Source organism: Pogoniulus pusillus, chromosome 13 (assembly GCF_015220805.1).
Source record: "Pogoniulus pusillus isolate bPogPus1 chromosome 13, bPogPus1.pri, whole genome shotgun sequence".
NCBI classification, from domain to species: Eukaryota; Metazoa; Chordata; class Aves; order Piciformes; family Lybiidae; genus Pogoniulus; species Pogoniulus pusillus.
Genome location: NC_087276.1, coordinates 19437347 through 19463569, shown reverse-complemented (window position 1 = coordinate 19463569; position 26223 = coordinate 19437347). Strand labels below are relative to the sequence as shown.

General features: G+C 57.3%; 4 protein-coding genes across 4 annotated transcripts in view; 1 reads left to right on the top strand and 3 right to left on the bottom strand.

Moving 5' to 3' along the window:
• The window catches only part of AXIN1 (axin 1), a 68194-nt gene extending 53242 nt beyond the window's left edge, over positions 1–14952 (top strand). The window contains exons 6-10 of the mRNA XM_064153290.1: positions 4542–5095; positions 7122–7298; positions 8381–8626; positions 13490–13657; positions 14480–14952. Of these exons, the coding sequence (XP_064009360.1) occupies positions 4542–5095; positions 7122–7298; positions 8381–8626; positions 13490–13657; positions 14480–14606 (1272 nt within the window). The 3' untranslated portion in view covers positions 14607–14952. The remainder of the gene's footprint in view (positions 1–4541; positions 5096–7121; positions 7299–8380; positions 8627–13489; positions 13658–14479) is intronic.
• Positions 1–26223, bottom strand: part of FAM234A (family with sequence similarity 234 member A) — a 274257-nt gene that overhangs the window by 219736 nt on the left and 28298 nt on the right. The gene's annotated exons all lie outside the window — the stretch shown is intronic.
• On the bottom strand, positions 17508–21072 carry PDIA2 (protein disulfide isomerase family A member 2). The gene is made up of 11 exons (XM_064153289.1): positions 20725–21072; positions 20103–20309; positions 19697–19830; positions 19485–19622; positions 19295–19411; positions 19087–19212; positions 18816–19010; positions 18352–18472; positions 18000–18181; positions 17821–17907; positions 17508–17674 (listed from the first exon to the last, which is right to left on the bottom strand). The coding sequence occupies exons 1-11, from the start codon at positions 20945–20947 to the stop codon at positions 17594–17596; spliced, it is 1611 nt and encodes a 536-aa protein (XP_064009359.1). The 5' UTR covers positions 20948–21072; the 3' UTR covers positions 17508–17593.
• Positions 21168–25243, bottom strand: ARHGDIG (Rho GDP dissociation inhibitor gamma). The gene is made up of 6 exons (XM_064153288.1): positions 24946–25243; positions 23709–23891; positions 22669–22752; positions 22516–22592; positions 21790–21853; positions 21168–21698 (listed from the first exon to the last, which is right to left on the bottom strand). Exons 1-6 carry the CDS (start codon positions 25016–25018, stop codon positions 21499–21501), a joined length of 681 nt encoding a protein of 226 aa, XP_064009358.1. The 5' UTR covers positions 25019–25243; the 3' UTR covers positions 21168–21498.

Genomic DNA, 26223 nt, shown 5'->3' with positions numbered 1-26223 from the left:
AACAGAGAGAATGAGGTCTTGGTCACATGGAGTCGCAGAATGATAGGGGTCAGAAGGGACCTCTGGGAGTCATCCAATCCAACCTCCCTGCCAGAGCAGGATCACCCAGAGCAGGTTTCACAGGACAGTGTCCAGGTGGGTTCTGAATGACTCCAGAGATGGAGATGCCACCACCTCTCTGGGCAGGCTGGTCCAGTGCTCAACCACCACCATCTAGAATTATCTGTATGAGACATACTCACACCCCATCTTATAAGATGCTGCAGCTCCTGGGTACCTGCACATCTCATGATACAGGAGAGTTTTCAAGGGACACCACTGCGTTACTGAACATCCCCAGTGTCATACTCTGTGAAGAAGTGGTGACTCCCTGCAGCTGCTGTGGCCCCAAGGCTTAGTAACCTGCAGCAGTCCTTAAAGCAGAGGTGTTGATGCCTGTCCTGGCCAGCCTCTGTGCTTCCAGAGCAGCTGAGTCTCAGGGGCTCAGGGCAGACCTTCCAGCACCACTGGAGTGTTTGTTCATCTAGCAGCAATTTAAAGAGGTGGAAGTTGTGGTATTTGCCTTAAATCACATCTGCGCTTCCAATGGAGAGAAGCAAGGAGTGCAGAAGGATCTGGAAGGCACCCTCCAGCTCTGGGGGTTGTCCAGCAAACTCCCTGCCAGGGAGGTGCTGACTTGTGCTTAGATCCCTATTGCTCTGTTGTCCTGTCTGTTACCTGGTGCTCTCTAGACAAAGCCAGAATAACCAGCAGCATCCTCTGCTACCATAGCTTGAGTGCACTTCTCCTCCTCCACCTGTGCCTACATTGCAACCCCATCCTGTCCCAGACAACATTATCCCAGTCCTCTGCCTCCTTGAAGAGGCTGCCAGCAGTGATACCATAAAATCAGCAAATACCTACAGACCAGGGAATAAATCTAAGCCTGTTTAAACACATTTTTATGTGATTTAATCTGTTTTTAAGCCCAGGACTCCCACTACTGCTCTCTGTGAAACCTCTTTGCTGTCTGCAGAATGTGTTTCTCACTGACTGGCTGGCGTCTGGCATTGGCCATTCAGGAAGAACCCAGAGTAAGCAACTGTAGCTTTTTTAGGTTAGCACTCAAGGTGCAGGAGCTGGTGCCATCAGCCAGAGCAGAGCCTGAATCCTGAGGGATAACAGGGCTTTTTTCTATGACTTGAACACCAGGGCTACAGGGTAACCTCTTCCTGGGTCCACATGGCTGACTGAACAGCAGCAGAGGGAAAACCACCAACCTTAGTCACACTCAGCAGTTGCCAGCTTAGCAGAGAGGCTGGAAATATTTTGTAAAAGCTAGGGAAAAAAGCTTTCTCTCCCACATGCTGAGCTGCCTGCAGGTTGCTTTTCAAAGCCACATCATGCAGTAACATGGAGAAGAGGCATCTGACTGAAAGCCAAATGCCTTTGACTGAAAAGCCTGTAAGATTTCTGGGTTTCGGGGAAACCAAACTCTGAATTCATTAATTATTCTGAGCAGCTTGGGGGAGGATTAGAGGATATCTGTGTGCCTTTATTACTTTTGGAGCCACCTCAGCCTCATGCCCGTGCATGGAAACTGCAGTATCAGATCATACAGATCAGTATTGGATCCCATGGCTCAGTATGGGATCTCACAACTCACTCTGTCTGAGCTGAGCATGCTGAAAATAAGGCCAGAGAAGCAAAGCCAGGGCCGAGATTGTCACTGTTTGAATATCAAACCAGAGAGGGAATGTTTGCATGGCAATCACAGAGCACTCAGGATTGGGTGAATTATTTTGCTCTACCAACCAGTAACAGCCTGGTGAGTGGCTCTGGGAGAAGGCTGGGCAGGACAGTGAAGTGTCTCTTGTCTGCAGCTCAGCAGTGCAGATCTCAGCCTCCTAATTCAAAGGGCAGGGCACCCCCGACCTTGCCGAAGAGCAAAAAGAGCTCAGCAGGCAATCGACAGAGTTGAACCCTCTCTGGTCTGACTTCGACATGCCCTGGGAGGGGATGGAGGAGGTTTCTGGTGATGCTGTGTCAACAAAGCACCATCTAGTGGTTATGGCACCCAGGGCTGCCAGGCTTTGCCCAGCTCACCCTGGGAAGATCCCCTGTGGCCAGGGAAGCTGAGCTTGTGGAGGAGGCTGCTCCCCAGCTCTGTGGGTTTGTTTGGTGTTATGACCTCTTGCTTGTGCCTCCTTGGTCCTTTTCCTGTCTTTTTTTCTGCCTCTGCCAGCTCTGGGTAGGGTGAGGGTGCTGGGTAGGCAGAGAGGTAACTCAGCTGAGGAACACCTTGCAGTGCTCCAGTTCCAAGGCTTGCCTCAGCTGTCCCCAGCATCCTGCATTTCAGGCCTAGCTTCTGCTGCCCCAGCCTCATGCCCTGTGATGTTGTTTTTCACTGCAGACTAAGCCAGTGACATTCTTGGTGGAGTTGATACCTGCAGCCTTGACTCAAACCCTTGGCCTCTGCCCTGCCTGAGGAGAGGATAATTGGGATAAGGACCCCAGTGCCTTTTTTAGCTGCACTACTGGGACTTCCCTACCTGGCGTGAGGCTGACACCAGTGCTGAGGGAGTGGGAAACCAGCTGTCCCAGTACCTGCCCACACAGCACTCATGCCAGCACGACTCAGTCCTGTCTGAGGACCTGCCTGGGGTGCAGATCTCCTGCTCAGTGACACAGACAAGCTGAGCCAAGACAAACCGATGCACCCTTCTCCTTCCTTAGCCCACCCTGATCTCAGTCTTGCTGCAAGGCAAATCACCAAGTCCTAGTTATTGGCAAAATAAAGTTGCAGGCAGCCAGAGGCTTTCCCAAGTCTCAGGCACCCATTTGCTGCACCACCTTGGCTTGTCAGTCCAGTGCCACCCTGCTGTGGTGTGAGAGCACAGCCAGAGCTCTGGGCTGTGAGCAGAAAGGACACACTGCCGCTCCTCAGGGATCTGTGCCAGGGTCAGACCTTGCCCTGCCCATCAGTTGGTGTTTAAAGGCAAGAGTTTTCCACAAAAGTAGGAATCAGCCCTAAAAGCCTCCCAAGGGCTGAGGCACATCATTAGGTTTTCATAAACTGCTAATAAGAGCTTGCCCCATGGCAGGGATTTAGTCAGCACACGCCTTGTCTTTTCTTGTCCCTGAGCTAGGTGCCCAGGGACAGCGCTTGGCAGGCTGCAGTGCTGTGGCTGGAGATGAAAGGTGCCTCTGAAGTTCTTCAAAGCAATTTGTTAGAGAGCAGTGTGTCCCCTCCAGATGTGGGCATCGTGTCACCTCTCCAGGCTTGTAGCACCCATACCTGTGACACTTTCAAAGCCTAGCCTTGTCCTCAGCTCAAGTTAGAGCCCCCAGGTGTGACACTGGGAGAAGTCTGTTATTTGCTTTCCTGCCCTGTGGTTGGCAGCTGAGACTTTGAAGCCGGTTAGCAAATGATGGATGAGGACACCTACCAGGCCGAGCTGGTGGCACTCAGTGTTTTCCAGCAGATGCATGTATCTGGCAGGGCAGAGCCCACTGCCACTGAGTTCTTTACTGTGCCAAAGGAGGAGAGCAGCAGGATTAAAAGACTCATTGGAATCCTGCTTATGTAATTAAAAAAAATAGGAATCCTGACTTCCAATAAAGAAACTTCATAAAGATCTGAGTTTATGTTGGAGTGTAAAGGAATTTGTCAGCATCAAAACTGTGCCTGTCAGCATGGAGGAGTTTGTTCATCCTGGCAAGGACTTCAGAGTTGCTGACAGCGTGTCCTGGACAGTTGTGAGCTACAAGAGCAAGTTCCAGCCCCTTCCTTTATCTGCTTGAAGTGGCTCACTCCAGCCTTAGCACGCCCAGGAGAAATCAGTGGTTTATTTTCAAAACTCTTCCTGCTGCTGTTGACCTTCAGTTGCTTCCTCCTGTTCCAGGCCCACTGTTTGCTTTGCTTTGGGAAGGGTCATTGGGGTAGGGACCCCCCTGGTCTCTCCTGACTCAAAGTGTTTCACCACACTTCTTGCAGCTTTGGGCTCTGATGGACTTCACAATAGTGCCTTGCCAAAGGCTCGTAGGAGGTCACAGGTACATTGCAGTAAGCTGTTTCTGATGGTAGTTGTTACAGAGCTACCTTCCAGGGCTCGGGGAGCTTTCTCCTGAGATTCTGCTTGCTTACACATCCAGCTGAGTTGTGGCAGATAGCAGAAGCCTCATGTGGATGCTGGCTGTGATGTGTGGGCTGCACATCAGAGTTCTCTCAGTCTCTTTGGGAGACCCTTGCTAATGGTAGCCCAGAAGGCAGCACCTGAGCAGCAGTGCTTGGTGGCAGCAAGGTGACAGCCACAGCTGGAACTGCACACAATCAGGTTGAGCATTGGGAAGTTTTCTAGAAGAGGGTGGCACAGTCTGAGACAAGTCTCCAGAGGGGCAGTGGATCCACATCTTGAAGATGTTGAAGGTCTATCTGGATAGAGTGAGGCTTGACCCCTTCAAGGGTTGGCAGCAGCCCTGTTGCAAGCAGGAGGTGAGACTAGAGACCCCTTCCAGCACCCCGCTGCCATTCTCTGAGTGCCTTTTTTGCTGCCTTGCAGGAAGAAGAGGGTGAGGATGCAGATGTCTCTTCTGGGCCCTCAGTCATTAGCCACAAGATGCCTTCTGCCCAAGCCTTTCATCACTTTGCTCCTCGTTACTCTGAGATGGGCTGTGCCGGGATGCAGATAAGAGATGCCCATGAGGAGAACCCAGAGAGCATCCTGGATGAGCACGTGCAGCGTGTGATGAAGACTCCGGGCTGCCAGTCCCCGGGGCCTGGCCGCCACTCACCCAAGCCACGGTCCCCCGAGAGCGGCCACTTAGGGAAGCTGGCAGGGACACTGGGAACGATTCCTCCGGGGCACGGCAAGCACTCAACAAAATCAGGAATGAAACTGGATGCAGCTAACTTATACCACCACAAACACATCTACCACCACATCCATCACCACAGCGGCATGAAGCCGAAGGAGCAGATCGAGGCCGAGGCCACGCAGCGGGTGCAGAGCAGCTTTGCCTGGAGTGTTGACCCACACAACTATGCAACCAAGTCACGGAACTACACTGAGAGCTTGGGCATGGCCCCCGGCCCCATGGACTCCTTAGGCTACAGGTGAGTTGAGGCAACACTCCACAGGAGCCCCAGGGCCCTGGCTTCTCTAGGGAGCTCTGTCACGAACAGGCTGTGTCGACTGAACCATGTTTTGTTGTGAAGGCCTGTGCTGGGACATGGTTTAAGGGCCTCTCCCTGCTCTTTCCTATGCAGCAGGAGTTGCTGTGAGTGTAAGGCTGTGTCCTGAGCAGCAGCAAGTGCTCTTCTAAGATGTTTCTGAGAGGATGAACATTGCCCTCCCTGTTGCAAGGCCTAACCCAGTCACCAGAAGGGTTCCTTTCTCCTCCTGACAAGGCAGTGGACACCACGGTGCTGCCATGGCATCCTGGCCCTAGGAGACATTCACTAGAGTGGGAACCCTCTGCCCAGAAAAGGCATTTTGCTGCCTTAGGGCTATGGTCTGTCTTGGCCATTTGAGTTCCTCTGTGTGTCCCCCATGCTGGGGGGAGAGCACAAAGTTCCTTCTCTGCTGTGGACTTTTCCAGGACTGTTACTGGATGACTGCAAAGGTTAAAGTAGAGGATGAAGATGGTGGTGGAGTGGGCACAGGGTAGAGTTGTGCTCCCCAAGGCTGTGGGTCTGGGGTGAGGCTTTGCAGAGTCCCAGGAGTGGGATGTTTAGTAAAGGCAGGCAGCTGGGGCTGCAGTGGGCAGGACCAGCTTTCTGGAGTGGGAGGCAGAGTGCAGAGGCAGCAGACTGCTCTTCAAGAAAGGATAAGCACCTACATCTGCCCTGCTTCTGTGGGAGAGGGGTTGTTGCTTTGACAGAGCATGGGCATGGCCCTGCTGGGCCAACTCAAAGTCCCATCTAGACACAGGACTTTTCTGCAGCACCAACTACAGCACATGGTATGGGGAGTTGTAAGAAACACTTTCAGAGCTGTCCTCCCACTGGCACAAACTCCCAGGTCCTGGCAATCCCCAGGTCAGAGTTTCACAAGACAACAGTTGCCATCTGAACAGTCTGGTTTGACAGGCAAGTGGCTTGTCTGGCTCCTTGCTGAGCACAGCTGAGCTGCTGCCCCCCAGCCCCTCACAGCTGCAGGATGGTTACAGCCTGTGCAAAAGGCTTTCTTCTTGTTTGCACTGCTGCTGGAGAATTCCATTTGATACCCACTGTCCTCATGGGGAGAGAAGCAGAGAAGCTGTCAGCTTGCCCTGCCTTTGTAGATCTTCAGCAACTCCTTTCCAGGCTTTTGTTCCCAGAAAACCAGCAAAGCTGCCTGAGGGGCTGTCACTGCTCTCTGCCGTTAAGGTTCTTTTTCCTGTGCAGAAGCAGAAGTAGGGAGGTCTTGAAATGACAGGCTGTGGTACTGACAGGACAGCATGGGTGGATTCTATGTGGCCACCTGAGCATGGGGCTGCCCAGCTGGGCACACTGACGTGTGTGGAGATTCTGTAGGAGCCTTGGCTGCAACCCTAAGTGGAGCTAGAGTGTGGGCTACTGCCTGGTGTCTGTCTGGCCATGGGTTTTGAGGTACCTGAGCTTCCCAGTGCTCCGTAGAGGGCAGGCCCCTCCCCAGGATGTGATCTTCCACCACAGTGGAAGGCTTAGGTTCATAGGGGGGGAGAAGCAAGTACTGAGCATGGCTCGTCGTCACTCTGGGCTATCAGTGATGAGAAGGGCTCAGGTCTGATGGATTGCAGCACCAGGATGAACTGCATGCTCTGAGCAAAGGGTTTGACACAACTCTTCATGTGGCAGATCTGCTGGGCTGTTTGCCATGCTCCATGCTGCTGTAACTGTCTTGGCCAGAGGAGAAGTTCCTTTCTCTGCAGGTGGCTGGAAGAAGGAACCTGCTGTGGCTAGGTCTAGCCAGTCTTGCTTTTAACTTCAATCATGCACAGCTGGTTCAAACTATGGTAGAGCTGCGGGCTGCAGGAGGAAGCCAGAACTACATCTGCACTGCAGGCAGCACCAGACCTCAGCAGGGCTGGCTTTGCCTGGAGACAGATGTCCATTGCCTGCTGAGGGCTGCAGGGTGCTGGCTCAGGCAGTGCTAACGACTCAAGCTTTGTCCTTGCAGTGGGAAAGCCAGTCTGCTCTCCAAAAGGAATGGGAAGAAGGCCGATTCAGGGAAAAGTGATGGTGCCAACTATGAGATGCCAGGATCTCCTGAAGACGTGGAGAGAAACCAGAAGATCCTTCAGTGGATCATAGAAGGAGAGAAGGAGATCAGCAGGCATAAGAAAACAAACCATGGGTAAGGGCTGGTATTGCCTCTGCACAGGGCAGTCCAGTGGGCTGCCTGGTTCAGGAGACTAAGAGGACAAGAATACACCAGGCCCAGGGGCTGAGACCCTTTGGAGACTTAGGATTGTGCTATAAGGGCTGTTTTTGCTGAAGGCTGACTTGTGGCCACAGGAGGGAGGTCACAGCCACACGAGACTCACAAGTTTCTGCTGTGTTTCTGAGGTGGCTGAAGCAGCACACAGTAGGCAGGCAGTGGGTTTGCTTTAAGCTTCTGCTGTAGGTAAATGCCTGGGACTTCTGCAGAATGCTGGTAGAAATGTAGGACCGGCTGCACTGGAGCTGTTGGTCCTGAGTAAGCAGCTGAGCACAGGTCGGAGTTGCCCAGTGCTGGGAGCATCCTCTGGGATGGCCTCCCCTGTCTAGAGTGGAGCAAAGGGCATGGCTGTCTCAGGAACCTCTCTGGAGTCAGGCAGGTCTGCAGGCATTGTTTGTGTCTCTGGCATAAACTGGTGCATGCTGCCTGGTGGTGAGAGGGATCTGGGGTCTCATCTCCCCAACACAACTGCACTGGTGTCTGGGTGGTGAAGCTGCTGGTGGGTTCTTCTCTTACTGGACAGTAGAGGCCAGGGCAAGCTGGGACTGAGTGCCAGGGCCATGGGCAGTGCCACGTCACCATGAAGTCAGGCAGCAGATTCTGCTGAAGCTGGGGAAGGAGGAGCACATCCCTGCAAAATCCCTTTCTCTGGAGATGCCAATCAGCAGTTCGTGGAGAGGCTCCCAGCCTGTGTCAGCAGCGCATGGGAAGGCATCTTCTGGGGGAGTGTCACAAGTCGGGGAGCTGCCTTTTGGTGGTTTTAAGTATTGTGCACTTGGCCAGAACCCTTAGGCAGATCTGTGGGCTTTGTGTCAACGTTAGGCTGCTTACTGATGTCTCAGGACTTGTCCCTGAAATCACCTCTAGAGGTGGATGATGCTCCTCTCTCCCACTGGCACCCATGTCCAAGCTGCAGAAGCAGTAGGTCCACCTGGAAGAGACTGTGCCTGTGCAGAGCAGCTCTGCATTCCCTGTCAAACCTTTGTCTTTGTGTGCAGCTCTTCAGGTGCTAAGAAGCAGCTGTCCCATGACGTGGGCAGACCCCTCTCCATTGAGCGACCTGTTGCAGTGCATCCCTGGGTCAGTGCCCAGCTCCGGAATGTCGTCCAACCTTCTCACCCCTTCATCCAGGATCCCACCATGCCGCCCAACCCAGCCCCCAACCCTCTCACCCAGCTGGAAGAAGCTCGCAGGAGGTTGGAGGAGGAGGAAAAAAGGGCTGGAAAACTCCCCCCTAAGCAAAGGTACAGCAGTGGTGTCTGTGATGGGAGGGAGCAGGGAGACTGCCCTGAAGGTGGGCGTCTGGGGCTCATATCCATGTCTTCTGCTCTGGTCTCCAGCTCCCAGCAATTGCTGGGTGGAGACACATGCAGGGGGCAGAGAATTCTGCCTCAGTGTCTCTGATGTGCCAAAACTCACCTTGAGGAGCTTATGGATTGCAGATGGAGACGCTGGAAGTGCTCCTGACAGGATGGGGAAGGAGCTTCTGAAAACTTGAGGAGGAGCTGGGCAAGGGGAGTAAATCTAGAAGGACATGGTATGGGAGAGCTCTCTCCCGGGTACTCACTGACTCTTCCTATTCAGTGATACCAGGGCTTGGTGCAGGAGTAAAGTGCAGAAGAGGAAGCTGTCTTGACTCTTTATCTACAGCTCCTGCAGGCTTCCAGCAAAGGCTGCTGGTGGCTCTCTGGGTGAGAGCAGTGCCCTGCAGTCCTGCTGTGTGGCTGTATCCAGCTCTGTGACTCAGCTCAGTGCCTGTTGCAGAGCTCCTTCTGCCCCCAGGTTTTCTTGCAGGGAACATTATTTGCAGGGCACATGGAGCTCTCAGACGAAAAGCCTGTTGGAAGTGCCAGATAATTACTGCTAACAGCTAAAAGCACTTTGGCCATTAAAAACCTTTCACAGCTTTATAGTTTTCCTCTGAAAACTTGAAACTTTGCAGCCTGATTCTTAGAACCACCCTTGTAATTTCAAGAAGGAGCTCTTTTAATTACTGAGCTCCAATTATTTTTGCTTGCAGTGACCATGTGGCAGCCTTCTGCATATTTATGGCAGAGCACTGACTGACAGCCAGGTAATGAGAAGGCTGTCCCCTGTCGGGTTAGGGCAGGTTTATTTGATCTGCCTTCCAGTGGATGTAATTGGATGGGGTTTATTAGCAGGGTCGTTCATAGTCATACTGAATCCATGCACCTTCCCCAGGAAGGTACAATGCATGCTTTGGAAGCACCACCCTGGGCCGTGTGCACGTGCAAGTAGTGCTCTAACGGTAATGAGGTGTGTTTTGTGAGGGTGGGAACCCCGTGGCACTATGCTGTGCAGGCAGCCTGAGCATCCACAGCTTGCGCTTCCTCTTCACGAGGTCTGGCTCTTCTGCTGCTGAGAAGGGATCCTTCAGACCTACCCCGTGCAGGGGAAGCCAGGAAGCCACCCTCTTTGTCATGGAACTGCTCGTGAAAAATAAATGTGCCCAGGTCCAAGAGAAGGCCAGAATGGATGCAGTGATCCCCAGGGAGCCAAAGATACCTTGGTGCTGAAATATCTCTGCTGGATTTTGGCAGGATTGGGTGCTCCAGATGAAGCATGCCTGAGCTAGAGAGCTCCTACCATGGTTAGCACAGGAACCTGCCTGAAAATAGAACCCATGGCTCTTTGGAGAGCAGAGGCAGAGTGGGGAGCTGACATGGAAACACCATCTGTGATTTATTTCAGTCGGGAGCTGTGACAAGCTCTGGGAAATTGGAGCCAAAGCTCCAGGTGTCAGCAGTCTTGGGGGAGCTCGGCACCGGCAGCAGGAGAGGTGGAGGTGGGCTCAGAGTTGTCCTTGAGGCACCAGCTTGGGTCGTTTGTGGAAAGAGAGAACACTGTACCAGCTTGACACAGCCAAGCTGACCTTGCTAGCATGGTTACCTGACTCACCAGCAGTGCCCTTCCCCACCTAACTGCCCACTGCCCTGCCTGGGGGCCCAGCAGCCCCACTCCTTCCCCGGCACTGCCCCACAGCTCCAGTGCCTGCTGTCCCAGCGATCACACTGCATTGCAAAAGAAGCCTTTCCCTCCCTCTTCCACAGCATTTGGCGGAACTTGTATCTCAGATCTTGCAGGTATTGCAGGATTAAATGTCTGGTGCTGAATAACCTGCAGCTCCAGCACTGGTGTCCCAGTGACCATCAGGTTCCTTCCATGCACAGCCAGGTTTTGAGCCATTTGCTGTAGCTCAGTGTCTCTTGTGTTTGGAGCTGGATGGAGTGATTAGAACCAGCTCCACAGAGGAAAGATCTCTGCAAACAGAACATGAGCATGATCTCAGTTTGGAACTCATTGGCTTGGGCCAAGCTTTGAAGAGCAGTGCTGGTGGCTGGCACACCTTTCGAAAGGCTGTACTTCAGGCTCTCCAAGGCTCTCCAGCCCCAGGGCTGAGTGCTTCACCTCGGCATTGCAGCAAAGGGAGATTGGTGCTGTAACCCAGGCTTAGTGTCCCTGTCACAACACCCCTGGGTTACATGGTGAAGAAGTGAGGAGTGGTCAGCAGGTGCAGTCAGAGGAGTGCTGCCACTTCCTCGCATTTTGTGCTTGCAGCAGAAGCAGCAAAGGGAGGTGATCTCAGCAGGGGCAGGGTGGTGGCACCTGGCTGTGTTTCTGGGTCATGCTGCCACCCAGGGGATGGGTGCAGGTGGAAGGTATAATGAGGCGGGGCTCAGAGATGATCTGGTATCCTGCTTGGGCAGGGCCCGGTCTCTAGAGGTCTCCCGGCGGTGACGGCAGCAGGGGCTGTTGTGCTGTCTCATCCTCCCCAGAGGAGCTCTTGCGAAATGGCATTTTCAGCGCTTCCACATTCAGCAGCTGTGCTCAGCCTGCTGGGCATCACTGGCTCTGGCTAGGCTGTCTGCATCCTGCTCCTGCTGCCCGACCCTGTCTGACCCTGCTGTGACTGATGGCAAATGCAGGGACACCTAAAGCCGTGGGGCTGGCTCTAGCCCAGTTCTGTGCAGCTCTGCAGAGCTTCTACCTTAGGAATCTTTTGGGGCAGTTTTGGCAGGGGTTGGTCTCTTCTCCAAAGGAACAAGTGATAGGACAAAAGGAAGTGGCCTCCAACTGCCCCAGGGGAGGTTTGGGTTGGACATGAGGAGCAATTTATTCCCCAAAAGCGTTGTCAAATCCTGGCCCAGGCTGCCCATCTCTGGAGGGGTTTCAAAGCTGCAGAGACATGGTGCTGGTGGTGACCTGGCAGTGCTGGGCTAAGGGTTGGACTCTATGATCTTGGAGATCTTTTTCAACCAAAACAATTCTATGGTTCTATCATTTTGGGCACCATTTTGGGGTACATCTGCTCTGGAAAGAGGTGAGCACAGGAGCTGGGCCAAGCACATTCAGAAATGGCTTTTCAGGTATCAATTACACATCAGGAGGAGGAAGGCTCCCAGCCATCAGCACAGTCCCACTCTAGCTTCTAGTCTGGCAGACTTTGGGGGTGTCCTCTGCACCTCCCAGGCAAAGGCAGCCCTGGGGGAAGAGGCTCTGCTGCCTGCACAGGGCACGTAGCTGTGTCCCCAGGTCTCCAAGCACACAGCAGCTCTCCTTAGTCACGACTTGTTTGTAGCAGATTGAGAGCTGCTCTGGGACTCTGAGGTTTTCCAAACCCCTTCAATTAACTTCTGGCTCGCAGGGTTCACAGAATTTGCCTGAATTTATGACCCATTTTTTCTTTAAATGCCTCGGTTTTTTCTTCCAAGGATGACTCAATTCCTCAATGTTTTTCTAGCTAAAGGGCATCCTGTGCTTTGATATGGGCATGGGAGAGGCTCTGAGAGCTCTGCTGGCACGAGGAGCAGACCCTTGTCTCTGCATCTCCTGTAAAGGTCTCCCAGGCAGAGCAGGCACCAGGAAGGTTGTTCAGTTGAACTTTAGACCTCTCTTGCCTTTGGTAAGAGGGAAGAAGTCTTTGTCTGCTCTGCAGTGCCCACGTGTATGTGGACATGGCCTTCAAAGGGTACTCTGCCCGCCAGCCACTGTTGAAAGGTTAGGGCCAGAGTCACTTTCAAGATTACCTCATTGCCTGGCAGACTCTGGGGTTTGTAGCAACTTTCCAGCCATGGAAATACAAAAAATCTTTTTTTTTCTTCCAGCCTGCTTTTTAAATATTATTTTAAAGCTGCCAAATTTGTTTCATGTGCCTTTGAAGGGAAAGGCTGCCTCTGGCTTGGACCACACATACCAGGATACCAGTTTGTGTAGGCTGCTACTGTGTTTGTGCAGCGTTTGTGGCACCCCAGAGGAGAAGCTGGAGAGCAGGGCAAAGCAGCCTGAGCTTGGTTCTTGCTGCTGAAAACAGGGTCAGGGCTGGGCTGGCACCTTCAGTCTAGTGATGGTACCACATAGCATGAGACCAGAGCAACATCTTGAGCCAGGAGAGCATAGGAGCTCTGACGCCACTGAGGTTTAGGGGTGCCAGCTGTCTTGTCACTCTGTACGGATGGGAGGGGCCCAAAGCCTCCAGGGCACATCCCACTGTAAGCTTGGCCTCCTCCAACCTACATCAATGGGAGAGGTGGTCAAGGGAGCTGTGGGGAGCAGCCCTGTCCATGCAGCCTTGCAGGTGTGGGTCAGCAGAAGCTGTGATGAGCTGTTTTGGCCACAGCAGCAGTAATCCTGAGTGATCTGAGTCGTGTTGTCCCCGGGCATGAGTCCAGCCCTGCCTGCTTAATGTGCATGAGGAGTGTGCTGGTGGTGACCAGGGTCTGCTGCTGTGGGCTTGGGATGCTCTGCACTGCCTGGAGCTTCCCAGTGACTCCCCAAGGGAGGACCATGCCCTCTTTATGTCTGGGGAGAGGTTTCTTCAGCATGAAGGGGCTGAGGTAAAGCCTGTACCCTCCTTGCAGCTGCAGTCTGGCCACATCCAGCCTTTCCAAGTGCCATTTGCTCCTTCTCCAGCCTCAGTGTGCAGCTCTATGCCAGGAGAGCTGATGGGCAAAGCAGAAGTTGCTCCTGAGGGACCTAGGTGCTACCTGGGCATCTCCAGCCAGGCTCTGCAGAGGCAGGCCAGATGGCTTGCCTTTGCTGCTAGCTGGGCTGGTACTCAGCAGGTCACTTGTGTTTTGCAACGACAGGTTGAAGCCCCAGAAGAGACTGGGCAGTGGCACGTCCCAGCCGTGTGAGAACATCGTGGTGGCCTACTACTTCTGTGGGGAGCCCATCCCCTACCGCACCCTCGTCAAGGGGCGCGTGGTGACGCTGGGACAGTTCAAGGAGCTGCTGACTAAGAAAGGGAACTACAGGTAAGGGCTATCCCTACGCCTGCTCTGGTGCCAGCAGGCTGGCACTGGCCCCTGGCAGATAGCACTGCCAGGACACGGTGCCCTCCACCAATGCAAGACCTGGAGGAGGTAGGTCAGGGGCTCCTGGAGGTCCTGACAACCATCCAAGAGGGTTCCTGTTGGGCATGCTACAGTGGAGATGTGACAGTGGAGCCCAGGCTCTTGGAAGAGGCAGGTTACAGGGACAGGGCAAATTGGGTTTTGTCCTACAACATGGTTTGCACCTTCCAACAGAAGCTGCTGAGCTGCCCTGCAGGCCCTTGTGAGAGGTTCTGGGCTGGTGAGAAGCATCAGCCAGCACTCAGTGATGCTGTGAGGAACACTCTAGTTTCCAAAACTGTTTTGGCTCCTCCCAAATTTTCCTCCAGTGAGGACAGGGAGGCTGAGTCCTGCTGGAGTCCCAGCATAGCCAGGCATGAGGTATGTAGCTCTGCAAGTCTCCCTTCCAACTAGGAGCTGCCATGGGAAAGCCTGCAGAGAAATACACAACCAGCATGGGTGCCTTCAGACACTTTTGAGAGAGCTCTGAGTGGGTTTTGATTTGGGGCTGGAGCTCCTGAACATGCCTGTACACATCCTCACCACTGTGTTTTGTTCAGCGGATGAGGGCAGGGGCATAAGTGTGGCCCCAGCTGCCTCCATTGTCTAAGGGAGCTGCTCCACAACCACTACAAGCTCAGGGGCTTGGAAGGGGAGTACTTGGGTTTGGGGCCCATGATGCCCCCCTGACCATTCACCTGCTCTACTCTTTCTCCTCTCTGCCCCCACGTTTCTGGGTTCCAGGTATTACTTTAAGAAGGTGAGCGATGAGTTCGACTGCGGCGTGGTCTTCGAGGAAGTGCGGGAGGATGACACCATCCTGCCCATCTTCGAGGAGAAGATCATTGGCAAGGTGGAGAAGATTGACTAAGCTCCAGAGCTGCCAAGGCTTGAGAACAGGACTGTGAAAGACTCTGGGACCGGAGGAGAGGGCCTGGGGCAGATGCTGGCAGCGCTGCTGCTGCGGGCACCGGGCGAGTCCAGGGCAGAGGGCAGCAGCCTGCTCTACTCCAGCACAGACCTGGGCAAGCTCCCAGCTGCCGTTGGATGTTGCCTCACCTAAAGGAGCTGCTGGTGGGAGCTTGGGCTCCCTCTCCATGCCGAATTTATGTGTAATGTAGCATTGTACAGTGCATTAGAAAGTGTAATATGACCTTGTTTACTAAAGCTGCATATTTTTGATATATTGTAATAAAAGGAGAATATTTCCCATGTCACAGTGCTCTTATGTCAGTGGTCAACCTGAGGGACTGTGCAGCCGGCACTCTGCTGCTCCTTGCTTCCACTGCCCCCTGCCCTCTGCCAGGGATGGCCTCAGAATGGTGCCAGGGCATCGCTGCTGTCCCCTAGCCAACATGGAGGGCCCTGCTCTAGAGGGGCAGTGGTTCAGCTCATCTCAGAAGACCATCGAGCCACCTGCCTGGCAATCTCAGCTGCTGGATAGGGTAAGATGGTATTGCTCCTCCTGAGCTTTCTTGTGACTAAATCCCCAAAGGCTGTCAAGGTCAGTGCCAGCTCATGGGGCTGGGGCTTCCCGTGGGGTGAGGAGCAGCTCAGAGCCAGGGCAGCAGGCTGGGTGCTGGTGTCTTGTGGCCCATCCACTTGTCCCCCCAGCCCTGTTTCACTGGGGATGGATTTACTTCCCAAGAGGTTGATGCAGGTCCACAGGGAGCTGGCACCTGTGTGCCCAGCACAGGTGTGTCCAGACCCCTGCTGCTTAGCTCCTGTATTTTTGATCAGGGGACCCTTTGGGATAAACACAAAAGGGACAGGAACTGATTAAATGCTGAAGCCGAGGTGGGATAAAAAAGGCTTCTGTAAGTCCTGTGTCTTCTGTCAGCTTCTGTGTCTCAAGGAGGGCAGCAAGAGGGCACTTAAGCCTGCTGCCAAATGCAACGAGGGCTCCTGATGCCAGTCTGTGGGGCTTGTGTAAAGCCAGGTCACTCCATACAGCAGCCAGCACCCTGGGAAGCCTTCTGGGCTTACTTGGAGTCAAGAAAGCTGTGCCGGTGCTCCCACTGCTACCATCAGCCCTGCCTGTTCCCTACCCCTGCTCTGTGCCAGCTCCGTCAGAGACCAGCCCTTGCCTACCCACAGCAGCCAGGACAGCCCTCAAAGCCGAGGGACTTCACGGCGGTGCCACTCTCGGTGGCACATTGGAGCTGCCAGGGACCCGGCGGCACCGCACCGGGCTGCAGTGAATGCCACCGAGTGCCTTCCAGACTCGGGGCTGCGACTTGCCTGCCCTCCTCGGGCTGCCCGGCCCGCGACACCAGGGTCCCTCGGGCAGGGCAGGCTTGGGCACATGGCAGGGCTAGGGAAGCTGTGAGCTCCATGGAGGGGTGGCCTCAGAGGACCAACAGTACCTGTGGAGGAAGTGCCCAGGGTCTGGGAGCAGCAGGCCCGGAGGAGAGGGGATGATGCCAGGGTTTGGAGGGGACATCAGAGGATCCCAGGGGCCGTGAGCCATGCTAAGTGCAGAACATGGAGCCCAGTGTTGGGGGCTTCTTGCTTTCCCTGTCTGTGTGATCAGCCAGCAGGTGAATGGAGGTTCTCTCCATCTACTGTACCCTACGGAGGCCAGAGCCAGAGTGCTGGGTCCAGTTCTGGGCTCCCCAGTTCGAGAGAGACTGGGAACTGCTGGAAAGAGTCCAGTGGAGGCTGTGACAATGCTGAGAGGCCTGGAGCATCTCTGTGGGGAGGAAAGGCTGAGAGCCCTGGGGCGGTTGAACCTGAAGAAGAGGATCTGATCAATGCTCAGCAGCAGAAAAAGGCCTGGGGGAAAGATGCTATGGCCAGACTCTTGCCAGTGGTGCCCAGGGACAGGAGAAAGGGGCAGTGGGCACAAACTGGAACTCAGGAGGTTCCACCTGAACCTGGAAAGAAACTTGTTTGGTATGAGGATGCTGGAGCCCTGGAGAGGTTGTGGAGTCTCCTTGTCTGGAGAGCTTCCAAATCCCCATGCCACTGTGATCCTGGGCACACTGCTGTGGGTGCCCCTGCTTGAGCAGAGGAATTGGACTGGACACTCTCCAGAGGGGCATTCCAACCCTCACCATGTTGGGATAATGTGATCCTTGTGACTGGGATGTGATTGTGGCCTGGAGTGGGAGGGATATCTTTGGGCCACGGAGACCCCAGCTGCTCTCCCATCACCTGCACCTTGACAGCACTGCACAAGGGCCAGTGTGGAGACTACTGGGCTCTTCCCAGGACTGTGTCCTCTGCAGCCTCAACCACCCAATGTCATCACAAGGCTGCCTGTATGAGCAGGAGACCCCTTGCAAAATGCCCTCCATGTGTGCCCAGGACCAACCTGCCTTGTGGGTTTGCAGTCTCTGCCCATCCTCATCTCTGCTGTGTCCCCAAGACACATGGGTGCCCCCCAGACGTGCACCTTATGGTGCTGTGGAGCCACAGACATGGACCAGAGCCTGCACCTTTTCCAGGTCGTTTATCACAGAAAGAAGGACAGGGCTCAGAGCTCACCTCAGGATTCATCTAGTGGGGCATAGCTTAGAGCTCACCCCAGGGTTCATCCAGCAGGGCAGAGTTCAGAGCTCACCCCAGAATTCATCCAGCAGGACAGGGCTCAGAGCTCACCTCAGGATTCACCCAGTGGGGCATAGCTCAGAGCTCACTCCGGGGTTCATACAACAGGGCAGAGCTCAGAGCTCACCCCAGGATTCATCCAGCAGGACAGGGCTCAGAGCTCACCTCGGGATTCATCCAGTGGGGCATAGCTCAGAGCTCAGCCCAGGGTTCGTCCAACAGGGCAGAGCTCAGAGCTCACCCCAGGGTTCATTCAGTGGGGCAGGGCTCAGAGCTCATCTTGGGATTCATCCAGTGGGACAAGGCTCAGAGCTCATCCCGGGATTCATTTGTCCCCAGTGGGCTTGGCTCCCCTGGGCCAGTGCTGTTCTCGGGGCTTTTGGACACCTGGAGAAGGCAGCAGTGACACAAGGATGGATTTGTGTCCCCCACTGCCTGTCCCTGTCCTGCAAGATCTGTCCCCCCAGCAGGGTCTGGAGGCGCTCTAGGGTGGGTGGGTGTCCCTGGCCCTGGGGTTGGGGAACACCACTCACCACTGGTGGCTCCTCAGGCAGTGTCCCTCCGTTTTCCAGGAACTTGGAGAAGGTCTCCACATCTCTGGCACTCTTGTACTCAACCATCTGGAGCCACAGAATAGAAGGGAGATGAGAGGCAATTCCATCCCCCTGGTGCTGCCAGAGCCAGGCTGGCCCCACAAGTGCCCCCCACCTACCTTCCTGCCCGGCCCTGCAGGGAAGTAGTGCAGGGTGGGGAAGCCACTGATGGTGATGTTCTCCAACTCGTTGGCTGTGGAATCCAGCTCAGCGATGACTATGTCCTCGTGGTCCTTGTAGCGCTCTCCCAGCTCCTCCCAGGCAGCCGCCATGGCTTGGCAGTGGGAGCACCACGGGGCATCTGTGGGACGGGCACAATGCTGAGAGATGAGCCAGGGGACTGGCGCTCTGCCAGCACCACGGCATGGCAGCCCCTGGGCACGGGCCAGTGACAGTGCTGAGGGCTGTGGCAGTAGGGGTCTCAGCCTCTTGGCAGAGCCAAGGGAGGCCCATGGGCAGCCCCACACTTACAGAACTTGACAAAGACGTTCTTGGTCTCATCGAATGCCACCTGCTCAAAGGTCTTCCCCACCAGGACTTTGACAGGCCTCTTGTCCCAGTCCTCAGGGGGCTCTGCGCTCAGCAGGCGAGGCTGTGGGGACAGCCAGGATGGCCACAACCCAGACCGAGCAGGGGGTTGTGGCACAGTGCAGGCTGGGGCAAGGGGCCCTCAGTATGCAGCCATGGTTGCTCCAGTGCAACTTCCTGGAACACCTCTTCCCCCTTGACACCATCCCAGCTCCAAGTCTCCACATCAGTGGTCTCCTGCCTGCCTCCTTGCCATAACAACCCCTCCAAATCCCCAGGCCTGGCAGCAGAAGTATCAGCAAGCAGGTGATGGTGTTCCCTGCACAGCTGCCATCATTAGGCTTCAGAGTTAGCAGTCCACAGGGAAGCATGCTCAGGCCTCGCTGGCACAGTGCCTCCTGCCTCACCTTCACCCTGCCATCCAGCACCCCCTGAATGAAGCTGCGTATGGCTGTGTCCGAGAAGGAGTCCTGCTCCATCTGGTACTTGCGGTTGTTCTCCATCTTGACTAGGCGCAGGGTGGGAGCATCAGCTGCTGTCATGCCAAAGAAGGGCAGGACTTCAGCACCATATCCAGCCACATCCACCACCACGAAGAGCACCTGGGCAGGGGACAAGTGACACTCAGGCTGTGCTGCCCTGTGGCCACCTCTCCATACCCTTGCCATGAGACCTCACCTTGCCCCGGAAGGTGCCAGCAGCTGCCCGGAAGCCATCCTGCAGTGCCAGCTGCTCTGATGATGACTTGTTGAGGAAGAGTATCATGTGGTGGGGGATCTTGACACTGAAGATCTGGTTGGAAGTCTAGGGCGGAGGAGGAGGAGCATGAGGGCAGGCAAGCCACGGCCCTCACAGAGATGGAAATGTGGACAAGAACAGGCTGTACCTCACTGTTGAACTCCATCACCAGCTTCATGCTGTGGACACGGAGCAGCTGGGTCAGCTCAGCTGTGTCCAACCCTCGTGTTGCATCCACAGGGAAGTCTGTACGTCCCTCATCGAACTGCCAGGGTGGGGGCCAGTGAGGGCTGGAGGAGGGCCAGGCTGCCCTTACCACCCCACTGCCACCTCCTCACCTTCTTGAAGAGACAGACAGTGTCGGCCGACAGCCCATACTCCTGGAAGAGCTGGTCCTCCTCAGCCACACCAAAGGGCATGTCCACCACCTCTCTGGCCACCTCGAGGAACACCTGTGCTGCCTCACCCCCCAGGTCCTGCACAGCCACACCATGAGCAGCCACAGCCCCCACCCTGCCCACAGCCCAGCCCCCACCCAGCCCCAGCCCACCTTGAAGAAGCCAACGACCACCAAGTCCTGGGAGCTGACAAAGGCGGCAGCGGTGTCGGTGTCCTGCAGCAGCGTGGCACTGGGGCCAGCCCGACGCTGCATCCAGCGCACGATGCCCTCGGTGTCCATGCGGCCTGGACCCAGAGAGAGGCTCCCACCATCACCCCAGCCACCCAGCACCAGCCTGCCAACCCCACCATGAGGGCACCACCCACCATCACCATTGTGCCACTCTATGCCATCATCCCATGCACCATGGTTGTGCTGTCACCTGCCACCAACACCCCCACCATGACTCCCATCAAGATGTTGCCATCTGTCTTACCATGACCCCTGCCACCTGCCCTGACGCTCCAGCCCACCCCAGAACCCATCATGGTGTCTCCAAGGAATGCCACAGCCCTACCTGTGTAGGCGGCAGGGTGGGTGCGATTGCCATCACGGAAGAGCTTGAGTGTAGGGTAGGAGGTGATTCCAAACTCACTGGCCAAGGCTGTCTGTGCCGTGGCATCCACCTTGCCCAGGCGCACCAGGCTGGACTCATTCCTCAGTGTGGAGGCCGCCTGGGCAAAGTCAGGGGCCAGGCGCTGGCAGTGCCCACACCATGGTGCATCTGTGGGCAAGGTACAGCATTGGTGGTAGGGACAGCCCCATGACAGCTTTGGGGTGTTCCAGGTACCCAGCATGGGCTTGGCAGGTGGCTTAGGCACATAACAGCTGCTCGAGCCTGTTGCGCTCCAGCTCATGCCCCTGCCCAGGTGCCCTGCACCAAAGCCCATGTCCCACACCCCCACTAGGTGCCCGTGTTCCATGTCCCACATCCTCTGCCTGTGTCCCTGCTCCATGTCCCTTCCCCCGTCAGCCTTCCGTGACACATGCCCTATAACTTTGCCCCTCTGCCCTACAGCCTTGCCCCCTGCCCACTCCCCCATGCTGTGTCCCATTTGTGTGCCCATGCCCATATGTCTGCCCCTGCCCACTCTCACATACATCCCTGCCCACACCCCTGCCCACAGTGGGGCACTTACAGAACTCCACCAGCAGCAGCTGGTGCTCATTCAGGGCACGATCAAAATTGTGCTCGTGAAGCACCAGGACATCGTCCTCCTCCTGTAGCTCATCTGAGAACACTTCCTCCTCCTCCTCCTCGGCCACCACTTCCCCATCCTTCTCCTCACCCCCCAGTGCTGGGCACAGCCATGCCAGTGACAGCACAAGCAGCCAAATCAGCCGGGCCCTGCAGCCCCACATGGTGCTGGTGCCAGAGCCAGTGCCCAGGGGAGAGGACGCAGATAAGGGCCCGGGGCGGGTGGTGCCAGTCCCCTAGGGCTCGTGGCCCTCTGCTACTGGCTGCCCAGCACCACTGATAAGCAGTGGGACCAGGTGGCCGTTTTCCAGCTGCCTGTCCCCACGCCGAGATGGGGACGGGGAAAAGAGTCTGAGCCGAGGCGATGGGGACACAGACAACCAGTAAGAGACCAGTCTGTGGGGTTTAATGGCGATGGAAGAGCACAGCCTGCGACCGGGCAGCTAGCCGGGCACGGTGCCACCGTGGCAGGGCCAGGGCCGCGTCCCCAGAGATGGGGACATCGCAGAGAGCAGGCGGGCATCGGTATTTAAAAAGAAAACAGCAATTAAAAACAACTTTGGTTGCGAAGACCACGGGCGCCTGCTCGCCAAGGGACCCCCCACAGCGCTTCACACAGCCCAGGCAAGGGCGGCGGTGCCAGCGAGGCGTCCCCCAGGGTGACAGGCACCGCGTCCCCGCGCTGGCGGGGGGAGCGAGGGTGAGGATGGGGGTGTCAGTCCTCCCAGCCCTTCTTTATGCAGAGGCCCCACTCCCAGCAGAGGTGCTCCGTCTGGTCGTCGTCGGTGACGAGGGAGCGGACGCGGTAGCTGCCCCGCGCCAGCCAGCCCCGCGGCGCCTCCTCCGCCGGCGTCACCACCTCGTACTCCTCGGCCCGCGGCGCGTAGCTGCCCACCATGACGACGTCGCGGTCCACTGGCAGAGAAGGGGAGAGGAGGGCCGGGTGAGTGGGACTGGGGCAGCACAGACTCCCCTACCACACTCCCCCTACCCCAACCCCACTCACCGGGCCGGCCCCGGCGGTAGGTGAGGTGCAGGCACCGCAGCCCACAGACGATCTCCCTGTTCACCTGTGGGCAGAAGGCAGGGGAGCCATGGGTAGATGTCTCACAGCACGGTGCCACCACTGCTGCCCTGGCGATGTCTGGCCTTGGAGGGGCACCTACAACTAAAGCCCCTTCCTGAACCCCCCCAGGAGATGGAGCTTCTTGGTGAGGGCTCAGCACTGAGCAGCGCCAGGCGTTGCAGGAAACCCCAGAAGGGGCAAGGACTCTGAAATGGCAGGGACACCATACACCTGCCCCAAGGACAGCAGAGACCTCCAGGCACTTCTGAGAAAGGCACAAACTCAGCATGGCTGGGACCTCTGACACAGGCAAGGACTGTGGGATGACAGGCACCCTGGTGATGCTGGGGGCAGTAAGGCTTTCCAGGGTGCCAAGGACACAGGAGGTCAGGAACTCCAGAGTGGTCAGGGACCTCGGGTTGAGCAGGGGGGCCCCCCAAGAGAGGCACAGACCCTGGGAATGAAGAGTGCAGAGCAGATATGCCAAGGTGGCAGGGACCTTGGGGCAGCAGACCCATAGGTAGCAGGAGGGATCCTGTGAGACAAGGACACGTAGGAAAAGGGATTCATGGGGAGCAGAGACCTCTTGGGGCAGGGACTTCAGGGTATGACAGCAGCAGGGTGATGCCCAGCCAATGGGCACAGGGTGACACACACACCACTCACCCTGAAGGACACCTTCACCCTGTAGTCCACTCCCTCCTTCAGCACAAAGGCCTGTCCCTGGAGCACCTCGAGGTCTCCTGCACCGGGAAATGGCTCATCAGCTCAGCACCCCTTCCTCCTCCTCCTCCTCTCACAGGGATCCTCACCACTCACCTGTAAGGTCCATGGTGATGGGTCCAGGTGCCTGCTCGCACATCAGGGTGAGCTTTGTCACCTGCACGTTGGGAATGTTGGCATCTAGGAACAAGTGGCAGGGCACAAACTTAACCCACCCCTGTCCAGTCCCTTGGCATTGGCATTGCCATCACAGCACAGCTAGAGAGGGGTTGCCCATGTCACCTGTAATGGCACAACAGGTCAGAGTACCCAGAGAGCAGGTGTTAGGAGCCAGTGTACTGGGCACCCCAGAAGGCATCTCAGGTCAGCCATAGCACTGGCATCACCACTTTTGGGGTGGAACCATGTTTAATGTGACCAGCCTAAGCTATCTCCTGGGGCTGATGTGAGATGATCGCTGTCTCAGGATGGGCCAAGGTCGTTGGGGAGGAGGGGGCAGCACATGCAGGCAAAGGCATTCAGCCACACTTCATCAGCAGCTTGCACCCCACCAGCTTGCACATTTTCCCCTATGCTGCACGCCCACTATCGGGCACCCCTCTGGTTTGCGCACACACCACCAGCTGGCACATCCACCCCAGCCTCCCTGCACACACCAGGGTCCTGGAACTGTGAAGCACACCCAGCCTGGCCCAGGCCCTGCAGGCACTGAGGGCAGCTCAGGCTGGGGTGGCTGCTGTGGGAGATGGGACACTGTCTGGGCACCCATAGCCATGCCACCCCAGGCCCTGCAGCTGCTTGCTTCCTCTGTCATCCCAATGAATTTCCTGGTCCCTGGTAGCCGTTCCTATGGAAACTGCAGCGGCGATCCCATAACCATGGCAACCGGGGTCCCCAGGCAGCCATCACCCTCTCAGGGGGATGCCAGGGTCTCCACACAGATGGGACGCATGGGCAGCACCCACGGAGAATGCCAACTAGGACGTGTCCTCCCTGCTGGGGATGCTTCACAGTGCTGGGGATGCCTGAGCTCCCTGCACCAGCTGAGGTTGCATCACCTGGCCAGTGTGCCAGGGTGCTGCAGTGCCAGGGTGCTGGAGTGGATGCCCAGCCTGATGGGCAGTCCCCAGCCTTACCCACGACAGCAGGGATGGCACCCAGTAGAGCCTGTTTGTACTTCTGCAGGCTCTCGTCCCCTGGGTCCAGCTCCTGGATCTCCTGCAGGCTCTTCTTCTCTGGTGTCTTATAAGCCAGGGCCACGTCGGCATCCTCCTCCTCCTCCAGCGACAGCGTCACCCCCTGCTTGTCAGCCATGATGTCTGCAGGGGACAGGCAGTGGCAGCCCCGGGGACACCCGGGGAACACCCCAACCCTCTGACAGGCAGGCACTGGTGGGCAGGTGGTGGTTGAGCTGGCAGATGCCATGGATGGTTGTGGGTAATATATCACAGGCAACCGAGTTGTCCCCCTTCTTTGGGCTGTGGGGACACCACCAGGTTCTGTGTCACCAGGGCCTGGTGGCACAGCTGAGACCCGAGGCGTTGCCACCAGCTGCATTTCCACACAGTCATGTAGCAAGGCAAGCTGGTGCCTGTATGGTATGCAGAGTCTGGGGAGAGTGTTTGCAGCCCACCATGGCACACACGTGCCCTTCACATTCTACCAGACAGACAGGTCCTTGTCACCACCCCACAGCCCCCTTCAATCCTGCTGGGTAACCACCAGCCCCATCTAACACCCTAAACCCAAACTGCCAGTGGCTGCAGGGATCAAAAAGCAGTTCTGGAGCATAGGGTGGATCTCGTGGGTGCCAGGCAGTGGGGGGCACAAGAGTGGGTGATGTCGCCACAGCCCCTGTCTCTGCCCTGACTGCTGCTTTGTCCCACTACATCCATCTTCCTTCTGATTACAAGTCTTGAGCTCCTCAAAGCCCCTGGAAACCCCATCCCTGGGGACATGCAGAGGCCACAGTGTGGGGCAGGGGCCACGGGAGCCGTGTGGATCCCCAGGGTAGAAGCGGTGACCAAGGCACAGAGCAGTGGCCCTGTTGCACCCCTAGGTGCACCCTGGCAGTGTGGGGCACCCGGTCACACTGGCTCCCAGCTCAGGGATGCACCCATCCAGGGGCTCTCCCAGACCCACAAGGGTGCAGGACAGGGTGACATACACTGGGTGCCACAGGACAAGATGTCCGGTGGCAGGGGGTAGTTGGGTGGGTTCCCCCTACCCCGCGGGCTCCAGTCCCCGGGGCCTGGAGCAATACTCGCTGACGAACTCCCTGGGTGCCTGGGGTCCCGCTCACCAGTTGGAGACCCGGGGCGATGCTCCCCCCTCTCCCGGGGCACCGTGCGATGCCCTCTCACCGCTACTCACCTCGGTAGCACAGCGCCAGCCAGAGCAGCTCCAGCAGCTGCCCGCCGGCCTCGCACACATCCAGGCCGAGCATGTCTGAGCCGGACGGCGGGGCCCAGCGACCCCGGGGCCGGGCGGGGCGGCCGCTACCGGGGCCCGGGGCGCGGCTCTGCCGGTGTCAGCGGCTCCTCCGGGACCAACGGCCGCGCTCGTCTCTCCCGCTGCCGCCGAGCTCGCCGGTGCCTGCTGCTCCGCTCCCGCTCCAGCCCCGCTGCTGCCCCGCTGCGCTCCCCGGCGCTGCCCGGCGGGGCGGCGGCGGCGGCTCCCGCAGACGCGGCGGCTCCGCTGCCCGCCCCCGCCCGCCCCCGCCCCTCGGCGCCGGGCGGCTCCAGCCCCGCCACTCATGGGCGGCGAGACTGCAGTGAGCTCATCGGCCGTGCGTGCCCGCCCCGCGCTGTCCGCACACTGCCCGCTCCCTGCCTGTAACCCCGATGTAGAGCCCGCACTTCACCCTGCGCTGCTCGCACCCTGAACGCGGTACCCACACGCTGGCCGCAACCTGACCGGACCCTGCCTGTGCTGCCCGCACCCGGCCTGTAGCCCCAGTGCTGCCCGCAGTACCTGCATGTTGCTCGCATCCTGCCCACGCCCGGTCCGCATTGCCCTCACCCAGTTAGTACCCAGTTCGCGCTACCCACAACCTGTCTGCTGCTTGCCCACATCCTGCCAGCACTTTGTGCACACTGCCCACACCTCCTCAAGAACCCTGCCAGTACCCTCAATGCACTGCCCGCACCCTGCCCACTCAGTCGCTACAACAGCTACAGTGGTTCCCTCTCGTACCCCCTGGCCAGCCCTGCGCTTCCCCGGCCCGGTGCGGGGTCGGAGGAACTCGGCCCGTGGAGCCCAGCGGGCAAGGCGATGGCCGGTGACGGGTCCCAGGGTCGAGGCTCGGTGGTGCCCGGCGCAGGGCGTGGCCATGCCGGGGGCGGGGGCAGGGGAGGCGCCGGGCGGGGCCGGGAGCGGCCGGGAGGAGCGGCACAGTTCGGGGCGCGCTCCCGCGATGACCATCGGCGGCCCCCGCGGCCGGTCCCCGCGCCTCCAGATGCCCTGTCTGCATAAGGTGAGCCGGCACCGGCCAACAGGAGGCTGGCACCGCGCCGGGACCGGGCGCTGTGAGCATCATAGGCGTCCCGGGCTACGGGCACCGGTACCTTGGGGACCGCGGGGACTGGACGCTGGGACTGCAGGGACCGGGAACAGGGCACTGAGACTGTGGAGACTGGACACTAGCCCTCT

Excerpts from the sequence above, each read along its gene's own strand:
- PDIA2 (XM_064153289.1), bottom strand. The coding sequence starts at position 20,947 with ATGTGGGGCTGCAGGGCCCGGCTGATTTGGCTGCTTGTGCTGTCACTG. Across the intron at positions 19,623-19,696 it reads TGGTCGTTGGCTTCTTCAAG|GACCTGGGGGGTGAGGCAGC; the intron begins GTGGGCTGGGGC and ends GTGGCTGTGCAG. Across the intron at positions 18,182-18,351 it reads GAACGTCTTTGTCAAGTTCT|ATGCCCCGTGGTGCTCCCAC; the intron begins GTAAGTGTGGGG and ends CCCGTCCCACAG.
- ARHGDIG (XM_064153288.1), bottom strand. The coding sequence starts at position 25,018 with ATGCTCGGCCTGGATGTGTGCGAGGCCGGCGGGCAGCTGCTGGAGCTG. Across the intron at positions 22,753-23,708 it reads TGCCATCCCTGCTGTCGTGG|ATGCCAACATTCCCAACGTG; the intron begins GTAAGGCTGGGG and ends ACTTGTTCCTAG. Across the intron at positions 22,593-22,668 it reads CATCACCATGGACCTTACAG|GAGACCTCGAGGTGCTCCAG; the intron begins GTGAGTGGTGAG and ends TTCCCGGTGCAG.